Source organism: Amblyomma americanum, chromosome 3, assembly GCF_052857255.1.
Source record: "Amblyomma americanum isolate KBUSLIRL-KWMA chromosome 3, ASM5285725v1, whole genome shotgun sequence".
NCBI classification, from domain to species: Eukaryota; Metazoa; Arthropoda; class Arachnida; order Ixodida; family Ixodidae; genus Amblyomma; species Amblyomma americanum.
In genome coordinates, this window is record NC_135499.1 from 212777664 (window position 1) to 212793026 (window position 15363).

The following is a 15363-nucleotide window of genomic DNA, read 5'->3' on the forward strand; positions in this document are numbered from 1 at the left end:
CTCTTGTGCTACTATCGCATGGCTTGAAGGAAAACTATTCTGTCACCAAGTTCAAGAATAATTTTTCCTGGGTGCCATGGTTTGGCATGGCACAAGTTCAGGAGGTTATCCGAAGAAACAGAGTAGCATTGAACGCTGCAGCTCGCTTTGTTTTCAGTGAGACTAAGGGTGCTACTAGCCTGCCTTGTGACATCGCGAATATCTTAAAATTGCGAAAGTTCCATAAGCTGCTTCAAGCATTTGGCAAGCTTACAGCTGCAGATGTGGTGTTAAAGATTGAAGCAGCCAAGCTGAGGATTGACCAGTGTCATGTGAAATAGCCGACTTTTACTAATTTTTGTCATTTATTTGTATGCACTAAAGACTATAAATGCCTAACACTGCAGTGTGTTATTTCTTACCTTTGTATCTCGCATTTCACTGCTTCATTATCGCAACACCTGTGGTGTTCTCTGCATTGTTTTTGCATTTTTACACTTCTTATATAATTAGTTGTGCAGAATTCAATAGAAACCACCCCAGAAGTTACGAAGTTTTGTTTTATCATGCTTTAAGTATTGTTGCAAACAGATGTGGTTAGCCAATCAACTTGTTTGTCACAAAAGTCATCACTCACAGGATGAAAAGTATTTGGCGATTTGCCTTCAATACAGAACATGTGTGCTTTTACAGCAAATAAATCCTTTGTTAAATGTGCACACTCTTCAATGTCAGAAATAATCTGGTCATCAAGGCTAATTTATAATGGTATTATGGTATAATTCTTTCAAAGTGTCTGAGTGAGAATTTGCACTCTAGTCTTGCTTCTTGGTTTCAAAAATACCAGAGGCTTATGTACTAATGTATACACTTGTATGTGGCCTGTGAACAGAATTTGCTATCTGTCGGTGAGAGCGTTTGTATTGCCCTTGAGGTAAAACAGCCCAAACTAAGCATCTGTCAAAAAAATACTCACAGGACGGTTGAACGAGTCTTGGGTCGCTTACCAATTGTCAAAAAACAGTTAGTTGACGTTTCGAGACCCCTACGGGTTCCCTGTTCAGATTTTGAACAGGGAACCTGTAGGGGTTCTAAAACATCAGCTGTTTTTTGACAGTTAGCCGGTGACCCAATACTCGTTCAACCATGCTATTACCTGATCAGACGGCATCTCGTCAAACCCTGGATTACATCGCAGGACGGTTACCACTGCGTAATGCAAGGTTCACAGCTGTTGAGTTTTTATTTCATGGCGTATTGAGGCAGAGAATTTGTATCTGTATATTTATAGAGCACTTTTTTTAGTTACCCATACATACTCATTCTTCAACTAGCAATCCTCTTGAATCCATCACTCTAGGCATGTGCCGCTGTTGAGTGGCTTCTCCTTGGGCAACGCATTTGGCAGTAGCTGCCACAGATGGACTATGCTACATTCCTCCGCTCTCACCGTACTTTACCTCCTTCTTCCACGGTAACCACTTGTTGGAAAGTCTCCCTGGCAGCCACTTTCCAGTTGCTTTAATTCGCACACTCGTGTTACCCTCCCACTTCCATAGGAACCCTCTCCTCCTTCTGAGGTAAGTACCCTCTGGGTGGTTCCCATTGCAGCCACCTTCCAGTTGTGCCTCCTTACACTCTCGCTATACCCTCCCTTCTGGGCTTCCGGTTATGCTTTCCTCCACTCTTGTCATACCCTCCTCCTTCCATGGTAACCACCCCACAAATGGTTCCTATGGCAACCACCCTCTGGTTACGCTGACTACTATAGACCTTTTCAAAAGGAGGTCGATGGGCACCGCAGTATTGGGCAATGGGCTGTGCTCGTAGTGCAGGGAAGAGTTGAGGATTAAGCTCTTCCACATTCTCCCAACAGCCTAGAAAATCGGTTTTCCGGAAGATCGTGAAAAGGTCTGTTGTTGGATACAACTCAAGACTGAAGTGGCTTTCCCCCAGCCAATGGCGTCTGCCGACTCTCATGACCCTGCTAGCATGACAATGCAGGGAGCGGTGCCACAATGCAGAGAGGGGACTATCCCCTTTCATCTTCCACTCCCTGCATGGTCACGCTTGCAGTCACAGGAATTGGCCAATGCCATTGGCTGGAAAGGGTTCCTTTGACAGGGAAAAGCCGCCTTGTTCTTGAGTTACATCCGACTATACTACTACTGCTACTACTACCAGTACAGTGATGCGAAACGAAGGAACGGCGCAATTGGCAGCTGTCATTGTAAAGCAACCTATATTATGAAGTTAACTTGACAGCTTGCTATTTGACCTGTTTTTGTGCTAATTTTTCCTGTTATGTGCCTTTTTGAAGTTGGGAAAATTCTGCTTGTACGTTTTGTTGCTTTGTGCGAGTTGAGAAGGAGAGTGTCCCTCACCGCTTTCGTGTTCCCAGTTGAGAGAAGTAGTCCAACTAAATTCTCGTCATATGTTGTCGTATTTTATAGAGTGGAATTCTTATGCTTCCCATACCTCATATTTATGTTGGATCGGTTTCTTTGTACATTGAAATTCCTTCAACACCTGAACGCTTATTGCCAAGGGAGGTGCCTCTGAATGATGCTGATTCCATTGAATGCTCTCATATTCATTACATGCAACATGAGGAGGGCTTCATGTTTGTTTCCATCTTACTGTGTCCTGTTGCTTGTTCCAAGTTAAGTGCTGCTGATGATTTTTCCAAATTTGCTCTTAACATTAAATGCCAGCTGTTTGGCCGAACCACCTCACCTTATTGGTTAAGGTTTACTGTTCTCATCACTGTAGCTCATAAAGTGGCCTGCAGGCTGTGCAACCTATTTGGCACTCCGTACTCTCCTTTTTGATTAAGGATTGGTATACTTGTGGTCAACTTTCTATGGCTCTGCGGACAAGGCTATGCAGGACAGCAAAAGAAACAGGCCGTTGTGGCCGTGCCGTGTCACTCTGTCAAGTAGTCCAGCCAGTGAACAAGGGTTGTTTCCACACCCCCAGAAAAGAAGATCGAAGTTTCGGTCTCCGAAAAAATTCCTTGACCACCACTTTCTCCCCTCGCACCCAATCCGGATGAGCTCGTTGGGTTCTGTTGTTGAGTGTGAAAGAGGGGCAGAATCCTTTGTGTAAACTTGTTGGCCTCTTCACCACAATCTTCAAGATTACGTTCTGTCATGGAATGACACTTGTGTTTCAGTCCTTCAGTCTTAACTGCAGTGCCACAGAAGGCAGTCTGCGAGTATATTTTCATTGCTGCTCACAAAGTTGGCTTCCAGGCAATGCTTGCATTGCTTACTTGCTATTTTATTGAATGCGTTGTGCTTTAACCTCTAGAATGGATCTTTAAATGTGTTATCCAATCTAGCCAGTGGAATCTGCTTCATTATTCAGTGTTTGCTTTATTTTACTTTGATGATCCATGGACCCAAATTTAGGAAGCACATGGGACCTCCTTGAAACAGTATGCTGAGGAATAGATAAGGAAAGAGCCAAAGTCGGTTTAACAGACTACAAGTGAGTTTATTTCAAGACAACAATAACAACCACCACTTGTTGAGGTTCGTGATAAACTGAGTGTACAACAAGTGGCAGGGCGACAGGCAACAACTCCGATGTAAGTCCTGCACATGCATTACAGACATCAGCCAGCTTCATGGACTCTTTGCAGTGGTGTCTTGTGGATAAGCTCTCTTATTTCTTTCCATTCATTGCAGGACTTGATATTACAAAAAGTGCAAGATTGTTTTACATGAGTCTGAATTTGCTTTGTCTGCTGTGCATGTGTTTCTCTCGAGAAATGCCAGTTCATAATTTTGCTGAATTTCATTCTTGGTTTATACTTTGCCGACTTGTATTGAAAACGTGCAAGACACAAACATTTTACACGTGAAGAAAATATTAAATAACAGAACATAGAAACAGAAGCATTGCACGCCCTTTCATTAATGTGAGACATGCAGGTTAAAAAGAAGGAGCAGTTCTCAATAGCATTCATGCTATGCACTAGCACCACGCTCAAGATTTAGGAGTGGCGACAAGTGTATGCGTCCCAATTTTCTTCCTGCGTTTTTATTTTTTTCAGTTCACGGCACATATCTGTCATTAGTTATTTTCCAAAAGGCATAAATGGGCAGCGCAAGCATGACAGCATTTAGGCTTTGCCCTAGTGCACAATCTCTTAACACTCAAAACTCGGTGTGTATGAATCCCCCTTGTCCAGACAACCTGACATGCCTCTAATATGGTTCATGAAAGGCTATATCAATGCTACCTCTTGAATAAAAATGTAATATCCAGACGGAAGAAGAGACTACATATAACCTAATGAATACTATGGAACCAAAATACACCAACAGTGGTAAATGAACAACATGTGGAATGGTATATATGATACTGTGGGCAGCACACACGGCCTTCACACTTCATTTGTCTGCAGTGCGATGGAGACACTGGAAATAACAATGAAATAGTGCATAGAGAAAAAGTCTTTGGCAGGGTTCTGGACCTCAACAGTTGGTTTATATGTTACAGGAATAATTAACAGATTCTGCCTGCACATTTAATCCCTGCAGGTCACAGCAAAACAAAATTTTGAATCGATGCATTTCTACAACTCGAGAAGTCAATGTTGGCATTTTCCTTCCTGTGAACATTTTAAGTCTGGATGCATTACACTTTGTGTATGATGGATTGGAGTGTTTGCATTAAAACTAGACTGCAAACCTTTCAGCTTGCACCATTCAATGATCGGGCTAAACCATGCATGTTTTTGAAGGTACCAGACCAGCGAATATAAAAGTAAACTTCTTTAGCTATTCTCATGTAATTATCTAACTGATGAGCCCCTGTTTTCTAGATAAGTTTTGTTCCTTCAGACGGGCTCAGAGGAACGCTGATGCAGCTTTGTAATAAAAAGTTAAAGCAAATACCTCAATATGACTGTGATTTTTGCACTTTGGTAGCGTTTCAGCTGACCTGGTCAATTGCAACCCATGGGGTTTCCACCTTTCCTGTTAACCTTCCTGTCTTTCCTCTTCCTTTCTCTCATGCAGTTTTAAGCATGCTGGAGTCATTGTGGCGAATATATCTGCGAAAGTTCAGCACTGTAGTGTATAAAAAGAGTGGATTCTTGGCGATGAGATTTCTGTGGATTCTGGCAGCCTGAAGGCACCTGCTGAGCCCAATAGTGCGTTGAAGCACACTGGGTGCAAGACACTGCACACATGTTACTTGTAACAGAGTGAGGGAACTCGCGTTGTAAAAACGCTGCAAACCTGCCGGCAAAATCAACCTTAAGGGGTGGCTATCGAGTCCGGGTGAAGCGATCCACGATTCGTTGTTTACAGGCGGGTACCGAGCGCATGCAGGCTATCGAATGGTTTTATGATGATGAGATGTGGATGTCTTGCAGCGCCGCGGCCTTCTAGCAGGGACACTGGTTCTGTGCAAACTGCATGCGTGTGACATGATCCTTCCTGGTAACCATTTTAAATTCTGCTTCTTCGCACCTCAATTCTTGATTTCGCACTGCTTGATGCCCCTCATTTGGATGGCGTTTTCAACTGGAAACAAAACGGAGAAGATGAAACAGAAAACAATGAAATCAGTTGAAAGCACTTGATGAGCAACGGTTGCAGCTGGCATCACAGAGCTCTGAGTGATGCCTGGCACGAAAAACCTGTTTAGTTCACTTAGTTTATAACAATCACTCAAGTGGTGTGGACATGCGCACTCATAAATATCTGGTTGTGCCTCACTCCTGAAATAGGACTCAATAGGCAAGCGTATTTGCAAAACATAGCACGCACAGCCGCAGTGTTTTCTGCCCAATAATTATGCGTATTCCAGACACACTTGAAAGCATGTAAAAATAACAGCAACTTTTTATAAAGGCAGCAGGATTAAGCAATACCTGTATGGCCGCCGAGAAAGAAAAAAATTATATATGACCATAATATCAACTGTTTCAGGGAAGTCCGCCACTGTTCATGCGAAACTCCGCAAGGCTTTCTCTCATATCGCAGCTGACCAAAGCGATTTGGCGGGGCTCACTCAAGAAGAGTTGCGAAGGCGACAGGACGAGTGACATGAGTGTGAGTGCTAAGCATGAAGCATATTATAGAAGGATCAAACAAAGAACCGTGTATTTTCGCATTGTGATTGTCTGAAGTCCAAGCCTTGCAGGATCCGAATGTGACTGGTCCAAGAGATAAACAATGGAGATAAAAGCGAAGGGATCGCCTCTGTACTGTTTTCCCTAGTCCTTAAACTCAATCTTCAGTTAATTTGGTTTAAGGAAAGTAGGAATATTCGGTCGCTACCGAATATTCAGAAATTTTCGAATATCCATTTGTCAAATTAAATATGAACCGAACAACTGACATATTCGATTCGTATCTGAAATTTTGAATATTTGTATACACCTAGTTATTACCTATGCTGCAAAAGCTGTTTTTTTACCACAAGACTATTTTTCAAAATTTATAATTTTGTCACTGATCTTACATGACTGCAATACAGTTTACGTATTGTTATCCTGTCTAATCAGGGAGTATGCATTTCTGTGCGCGTCTTGTATTTTGTATTGTTCTAAGTCAGTCTAGCTTTGCTTAGTTTCAGTTGCAAAAGCTGTATGCTATTTCGAGGAAAGTAAGGGACATCGCCTGTTTATCTTTTTTAGGAAAATTTTTTTTTAAATATTGAACAGATATTCAAAGGCAGTTTTGCTCCTTATTCACATTCAATTCGTATTAGAAATTTTCAGTATTCGCCCACTCCTATAATAGCCACCGTTGGCAGACATCAGAAATCAGGTGACTCATATTTACTCAGTGAACTGGTTAACTAAATTCTAATAGTCCACTTTTTAACTATTACAGTTAGGCACCTGGTTGTAAATAGAGACTTGGGGCTGGCTATTAGTTGGTTGGTAGTAATAGCCACATCATTTTATAGAGTTTCGAAAATGGCACGACACTATGGCTCAGCAAATTTTGGCTATTTGAGGTGAGGTGGCCAGAATTTCTTTAGACACAACGTTGAGGGTAGTCGCATTTTTGAAGTTCTAAAAACTGGTATAGCTATTACTAATGGCCAGTTACAAATCTCTAATTGCAACCACCTGTAATAATTATAAAATGAACGATTAGAATTTAGTTATCCAGTTTACTAAATAATGTGAGTCGCCTGTTTTCTGATGTCAAAACCATCTTCTACCTCAAGAAGCGTGTGTTAAAAAGTTAATGGCGAGCTTCCCAGAAATACCCCGTAGATATGAAGTAAGAACCCGCACGAGAACCGCGAGACTGAATTGGGGTTCTGCTATGCTGGTCTGGCCATGGTCTCCCAAGTCCAGCACCTATTGACTTAGACTATGCTAGAATGAAATGTAGAATATGTAAGATGATACCAGCATACTCTGGGTGCTATACTCCGAGGATGCATGATTAGAATGCCTTGTAGGCATGGCCATGGCCATCCACAGTCTCCTCATTACTGCTGGCGGCGTTTCTGTTGCTGGCTGTGCGTACTATAGTTTGTAAACACGCGTGTGATAGTCACGTTCGTTGAGAATTTCCTCTCTATTGTTTTTCCTTCCCGGCGGGAAAATAAAAGTTAATGTTGCGGGAATTCAGACCAGTAAAATAAAAGTTGATCTTGAATCTGGACTGTATAGATCACTCATATCTTTTGATAGTGCAGTTTTCACTCCATGGAAACACGCTGAAAATTGGAAAATAATCAGTGTTTTGAAAGGCTAGCATCACAATTCCTCATGGCACCTGTAGCGTGTCTTGCAGGCACTCAAACTAACAGCATTTTATGCATAGCTAGACTGGAGTGAAACGGCAGCTTTCAAACGACATTTGATTTAAATATTTGTTTAAATATTCACACACACACATATATATATATATATATATATATATATATATATATATATATATATATATATATATATATATATTAGTATTTATTTTTCTGTTTGTAACGTTCCAAATACATCCAGCCTCCCTTTGTCAGTCATTGTGGTTTTTGTGTTCCTTCCTGGAGTGCATACACGTACACTTCGAATAAAGTTCTGCTATTATATTCTAATATGGAGCTGTGAACGCTACTGCACAAAACCAGAAAAGTGCTTGACGAGTGCGTTTAGGTGCGAAAGAACACAGGCATACATGTGTGTAGGCATGCGACATGTGAAATGCACACTGCTGCACATGCAAGAGTTCAAGTAAGCACATGCAGCACATGCTTTAGTCATCACCCATACATTAGGTTCATTCTATTAGGTGGTCACCATTTTCTTGCCCTCGTGTCCACGGCAAATGGAAGGTGCCTAAGCTATATATATATATATATATATGTATATCATGTGTGCACAATTTAGTTTCGTAAGTTTCCATTCTGCATATGTAAATGTCGGTCTTTTTTCTTTTGTTTTGCTTTAATCATTGCTAGAAAACTCATACCTATACTATAACATCCCAGTTTCCTTCCAACCGTTACTTTTCGATTCCTTATGCTACTATTGAGCGATGGCAGAGCACCAATATGCAAATCGTAGAGCTACGGCATTTTCATACAACCATCTTGCAACGCATATAACTCCTGCAAAGGTTTTTCCAGCCTAAGGATAGATCGATCAACTGTGTTCTTTATGGGTGTGGGAAATAAAACTTTCGTATGGTCCAACGTGAAACCACCACCCAATAAATAGATGAAAAAAAAGGCATTGCGCTGAGTGGTGACATACAGAACACTGTGCATGTTGGAGCAAAGAGGGTGACCCACTCTGGTATGACACTCGCGATATTTGTCTATTCTGATCTGTCGGACTGAAGCAAAAACTGCAGACATGTAGGGCTTCAATGTTCATGGCATGCTTGCACGCCTTGCTGAAGCTGTTTTCTGACCAAATTGTTTTTTAGTGAGAAAGCACTTCTCCGTAGGTTCAGAGTCTAGCAAAATCATTTAGCGTTTGTCTGTCCGAGAGCAGTCTGGATCGCACAAATTCCACCGGTGGCTGCATCTGCCATCCCAGGGCAGTGGCTTGGGGAGAGCAACCTGGATCACACAAATTCCACTGGTGGCAGCACAGGCAAGCGGTGCACCGCTTAACCACTGCACCACTGCGCCAGGAGTGGCATGAGGACTCCCATGGATTGATGAATGTTAAGTATATATAGAAAGACCAATTCTGCATATATAGGTATGCTGTAAACATTCTTTTTTTGTGTGTTTGTTTCCTCTACATCTCGGTTACTTTCGGCCTGGCGCTAGTTATAATTGAGCTTTCCCTACAGAAGTCAGTGTTGTGTCGGCCATTTTTGGCGCTAGCCATGTGCTATGTGCTTCATGTGCCAACTTTAGAATTACCGGCAATCTTCTTGGGACTTCACGAAAGCATACTGCCGGGCTGGTTAGCAATTGCTCCATTACTGCTGGTGAAAAAAAGAAGAGCGCCAGAAGGAGAGGACATCCTGTCCGTCTCTTTTTTACGTTTTCCTATGTCGCTTTCTTCTCTTTTCTTTCAAACCACTCGAGTCCCGGATATCCGCAGCCACCTCCCAGCGCTTGGCCCTGGATGCCGTCGCATTTAAGGGGTAGAATGCACTTAAAAGTACGAAGACAGAAAATAAGTAGGGAAACAGAATTGAAGACAAGGATAGGTTATCTTGTAGTATGCAGCCCATGGAGGCATTACATTTTCCTTCAGTCCAACAAATTGAGCTGTGGTTGGCATTGTGTCAGGTGCGCCATGCTTGAATGTGCTTTGATTTCGCACTTACTTTCACATTCGAACACCGTCTTGTCCGTAAGCATCTGAAAAGTAACAACGCATTCGATATCTGTTTTTGTGCCTGGAAATTCGGTGCAAGTGAAGTGAAGGTGCAATGTGAAGACTGCCAGTGCAATTACTGTAGGAAGAATGGCGACAGGAATGTCATTCTGACTAGGTAGTGTGTAAAAAAATAGACATGAAAAGTCTAGCATATGTGTTATATATAGAAAGGTGGCAGAAAATTTGGCCTATGATGTAGAGGTGCAGGGATGGGACGAAAAATTAAAACCAATTTTGTTTGGAGTATGGGTTTCAATCATGCAGTGCCTTGCCAGTGACATCATTTGTTGATGATGAGTGTGCATAGATGACTAGAATACAAAACACCAGTTGATCTTTCTGATCCCAGGCAGGGATGCAGCCCATTTATGATTTGCGGCGTTTAAATACTATAGGAACTTTTGCCTGCATTATGACCGAGGGGTGGTAAACTGCTGTGTCTGGGAAGGAACAGGGCGCCCATCAATCTGTGGGAATGCGCAGCGGCAACCAGTTTGCTTTTACATGTTTGGACCAAGTGATAAAAAATCCCTGTGCATGTCATGAAAGCATTTCATGAAAGAACTGGCCACATTTTAATCGGTCCACATTTTATTTATCCAGCACTGTAGTTTCTACGCACCGGGAGTTTTTTTTTTTTTTTATCTCTGCGCATTTTACTGAAACTTTCACGATAAGTTCAGTGGAGTCTTCTGACTGTTTGTGCTCAATTTGCAGTTGGGTGGTGTAAAAAATAAATTTTGAATTTCCTGTTTCTTGGCTTCAATCAGGGCGATTTCTACGGGCAACCAAGCGTGTGTAACGTCACAGTTAGGTGCATGCCCGTTGATATTCGATCTGCGTTCGCTGAGAGGAAAAAAATCGAGCTTGTTTTTGATTGTCACAGAAATTATGATCAAAACTTTCACAGTTGCCAGTTTAGCCAATCAGTATGCAACCGAGAAGTTTTGTGACAGCTGTCTGCATGGGGCAAGGAAAGAACTCAGGAGAGGCGATTACGTCACATTTTTTTTAGGCCGGTTCCCCCCTGCTCCCACCCTCTTTAACCGCCATCTCAGAGCGCTTGCGCATGTGCAGTAGACGACGCCGCTGAGCCTAGTGTTACTATTGGCTGTGCCGTCGGCCAAAGACTCCCAGTAATCCTTGCAAAAGCGCGCGACTTCCGGCACTTTTTTTGGCGTGCAACTGGGGCTAGCGAAGGCCTCTCCTGAGCTTTCCTTCCTCCATGGCTGTCTGTGACATCATATTTCAGTCTCTAGGGGCTATCAGGGATGCCATTATCTGGTCAAAACTCAGTTTTGGTTGCTGTGTTCTTGCTGTTTTAGAGTTGTTTTTTTTTTATAATTTTGAAAAACTGTCATTCGGAACTAAGACAGGTAGGCTCAAAAAATGTTGTGCGGTTGTGAATCCAAAATATTTGAAAATCCTCAGGCGCTGCCCTTGCTTTAACAGTGTAGACATCAAATTTTGGTTGTGTGTTCATTATTTCTAACGATGCGCAAGTTCAAAACTTGAGCCCTGCTGTAAGCCATTGGAATAGTCCTCCTGACGACGTTATCAACACCAGAGATCCTGCTGCGTTTAAAGGTATGTTAAGCACCCTAATTGCCTCTCTTGTTTCTACGTGTTTTTTTACCAAAAATGACTTATACTGTTTATAAAATGTACTCAATTGTGTTCTTGCTCACTTCTATGCGAACTCTTGGTCCGTTTTCATGTACTATTCACACCCTAAAATTTGTATAATGGCTTCAGTGAGTTTAAGCGTATGCTGCTCATTAAATATTTCTACTAATTGTTTAATGTTTTTCTTTTATCTGTGTTCTTGCTTTATGTTTGATAATTTGTTGCATGTCCCACGTACACAATACTTCCGTGTGGAGCATGTAAGTTATTTGAATAAATAAATGAAGAAATAAATTGTCATGTGGAATTTATAATTGAATTGCCTCCCTTACGTTGTTTTGCCTTCGGTTTCAAAAGCCGAACGGTGGCCATGACGTGTAAGTGGACGCTTACATGAGGAATAAAACAACTGCGATGTTATAGGTGTTTGTTCATTTGTTCTCATCCCGGCTCTTGGCACTGGCTGGCGGAAGGGTTGGAGTGAATTAAAACAATACAGCTGCGAATATATCGCAGTTCAATTATGCCTCACGTGGACTGAAGTACACATACTCGTCATTGCCGCTTATCGGCAGTGGAAATAGATGCAGGGTGGGAGAAGAAATTCAGTTATGAGTTATTTACTGGGCGTATGCAAATTCCACAGGGTGATTCGTATATACAAATGTCTTGCACGTTATTCTAAACAACAAAACTCGCTACAAAATATTTGATCTATTTACTCCTTTACAGTCTTAAAATCATCAAAGGGCAGAGATAGTTGCAGCATACGCGAGTTTTTATATAGCATCCCAGTTGTAAAAATCTAATAGATTTAGATGAACGTAATTGTCGAGAATGTGTGTTCGATGGAATTGTTTTTATCTGCGAAATGATTTCATCAGGTGCACAAGAACTTTCTTAATGTCCTTTACAACCTTCTAGCATTCCAACATGGTCAAGATAGTCTCTATTTCCTCACTTCCACGAATAGGTTGACGGTCGAATGATTTCAGGTACATACAAGCTACTTGTCTCTGGAACTGTTTCCCTAATGCCTACAAGTGTTTACTTAACGTCATCTGAGCACACAAACGGTACGTCTTTTCTTTGCGATCGCATAGAACTAACGTCACCAGCTGTGTGGTAAGCTACTAACCACGCTAATTAGAGGTATAAATGAGCTAAAGATAAGGGGCTAAGCTCGCTCTGGCCTTTGTCCGTAAACCTTGATGACAGTAGAGTAGGCCGTCTTTAAAAACTACGAAGTATACCCCTGAGAGTATTCGCATGGTTTAATGGCCATCCTTACCTCTAAAAAATTGCCTCATTTTGATTCGCCAATTGGAATCGAGGTGCTGTAAAGTGAGTGTGCAGAAGGTGTTTATTGGTGCCGTCCCCCAAATATGGAAGAAAAAGTAAACATACACAACAAGAAACAATGGAATGAAGGACGCTTGTGCAAAAATGTGCTGCAATTGTGAGGGCATGCTGGTTACGTTATAGTGCCAAAACATTCCCCATGTGAGTTAATGTGTTAGTATGCAACTTGTAGTTTTAGGGAGCTGCTAAAGTTAAACGTGTCAGGCAACTGTCCCAAGTGATTGTTCAATAGCAGCCTGGTGGGCTGCTCTGTGCACCGTGCGCATGGTGTTCCGGTTTGTGGCAGCTGACAGAATTTCCCAAAGTACTTGTGGCATATGCCGGATTGCTAATTCGTAAGTAAGCGACGCACATCTGGCAGACGTATCGCACTAGTGACTCAACCACGTGATTTCTTGCCCGGCATACGTGATTTGTGTTTGGAACAGGGAACAACTGCATGGAGTGCATTGAGACCAGGCAGAAGGCACTTTTCTTGATTGCTTACGGATCATCAAGCGTTTCTGGAGTAAATTCAATATTGAGCGTTGCCACAAGGCAGGTAATATATATTCTGTTGATTTGACACGCTCAGTTACAAATTTTTCTCGATTCTTGATGTTAATTCTAGCCTTTACGTTGTCCTTGTTACTCTGCTCTGCACGTGGGCTGCGGCTTCATATAGGTGTATTTCACGCCACTGCTTGTGTGCGCTCGTGCTGCAATCTTCGTGAAAAGAAGTAGGCTCTTTTTTTCACCTTTTAGCTTCCTATTTTGCAAATTATGGAAGCTTAAGTTGACCTTTGGCATGTCTCTTCTAAGCACGAATTTGTTCTTTGAGAAACGACGCCTACTGAGAATCGACCCTTTCGATCTATCTCTGGATATAGGCGAAAGGGGGGGAGGGGGGTTGAGTGGTCGAATTCTGCATTAAGTATAAGTGATGGATTAATAGATTTATTCGTAATTACTAGCTTACTCATATGCATTCGGCCTACTGCAGTCACTGAAAAGGACGCCATATCTTCCTGCGTGCTTTCTCAATGCTTATGACTTGTGTGTCCCATGTCGCCAGCATGTACAGGTGTCGGCGTGCCGCGGTCCGATTGCTGGCACGTCCCACACCCGAATATTCACTGTCCCAGTGGAATATTCACTGTCTGCGTGGCGCTGCAGTTGCCGTTTCTATCAAATATTCCTGCATTTGCAAAGCCGTCTTCTTGCTGTTCACTTAGCCAGAGCACGTTTTTGAATGATCCTCTTTGATCCACGGATCACTGGACAGACACCGCCCTACGTGTCCTCCCACTTAAGGGCATGTATAAATGCCGACTAATCACTTTCGCTGAGTTCCGCGCCGAAGGTGCAAATCAGCTTTTAGACTGTGAGGCTTTTCTTAGACGCGGGAGCTAACGGGATTCGATTCCTGAGCACCTGAGGCTCCTAAACATGCAGTTCAACAAGTTCAATATACATGAGAGTTTCTGCATTTACGCCTTCAGAGAAATGGGGCCTTTATTTAATTATAATCGCATTTCTTTCTCGTGTTGTTTCGGTTTTGACAGGCGAATGAGGACGGTGACGTCAACGCATACTTAAAGGTCACGTCAGACATGAAAAAAACTGCAATATAATCGCTGCTAAGCTTCCACATTCGTTGTCATTCCGGTTCTTGATGAAGGTTGGCTTCAGCACTGCAGTAAATTAAAACGATGAAGCAGCGATTATATGGACGCTTTTCCGTGCCTCACGTGACATAAAAGCACTCTGACGTCACAGCCATCGTTGAAACCGAAACAGCGTGGCAAAAAAAAATCGATTATAAATTTTTTAGCAGTCGTAGGCGAATATCACATGGTGGTTCATGCGTCGCAGTGTCTTCCGCATCATTATAGAGAAGAAAACATGCCATCAAAATTAGGTGTCTATACCCCTTTAAGCATCTCCCAGTTTTTTTTTTTTTTTGGCGAAGCAGGAAGCTAGAGCATGCCAAAACTGAGACAATCGGTATGCCTCTCGAGCACTACGACGTGGGGAGGGGTGCAGCCAATTGCAAGGAGGTCGTTCCGGGTGTGGGGTGGTGGCGGGCGCCTGCACTACGGACGACGCAGCACACAGCAGCGGGTATACACGCGCGGCTTGGGACAGAGGCCTGACGCGCGGCTTTACCTTCCCCCCTGGGACGGAGGCTGAGCGTCGTACGCACCGTCCTTGGCAGACACCGGGTTACCGCTCTCCATGTCGTAGCTGGAGCCGGGCCAGTGCAGCTCCACGACCAACGTGTACAGCCAGGCACCAACGATGGCTCCGATGTGGGGGCCCACGATGGGCACCCAGAACCAGTTGTAGTCCCGGAAGCTGCGCAGGGAGGACAATTGGGATGAAGGTTCGCGACTTTTGTGTCATGATTTTGATTGCAGCAGGAAGCCTGCCCTTACTTATTTTCTGAAAGTCGTGGGTGTAGCCGATGGTCTTACAGTTCACAGATTGAGTATATTTTCATACCCAACAATTCTGGACAAAACCATATTTCAACGGGAAAGAGTTTGTGAACGCGATCATTTCATGTATTGTAAGAGTTCACTGAGACAATA

General features: G+C 42.8%; 1 protein-coding gene across 5 annotated transcripts in view; it reads right to left on the minus strand.

Moving 5' to 3' along the window:
• Window positions 1–3456: 3456 nt before the first annotated feature.
• LOC144126013 (aquaporin-7-like) overlaps window positions 3457–15363 on the minus strand; it is a 78004-nt gene continuing 66097 nt past the window's right edge. Inside the window, exons 6-9 of one of the 5 annotated variants that reach the window (XM_077659882.1) lie at window positions 14976–15127; window positions 12720–12765; window positions 9750–9783; window positions 3457–5519 (exon numbers count right to left, since the gene is read on the minus strand). In XM_077659882.1, coding sequence (XP_077516008.1) covers window positions 12722–12765; window positions 14976–15127 — 196 coding nt within the window. In that variant the 3' untranslated portion in view covers window positions 3457–5519; window positions 9750–9783; window positions 12720–12721. Of the gene's footprint in view, window positions 5520–9749; window positions 9784–12719; window positions 12766–14938; window positions 15128–15363 lie in introns of all 5 variants that reach the window. The other 4 variants (XM_077659885.1, XM_077659883.1, XM_077659881.1 and 1 more) reach the window with 4 other exon arrangements.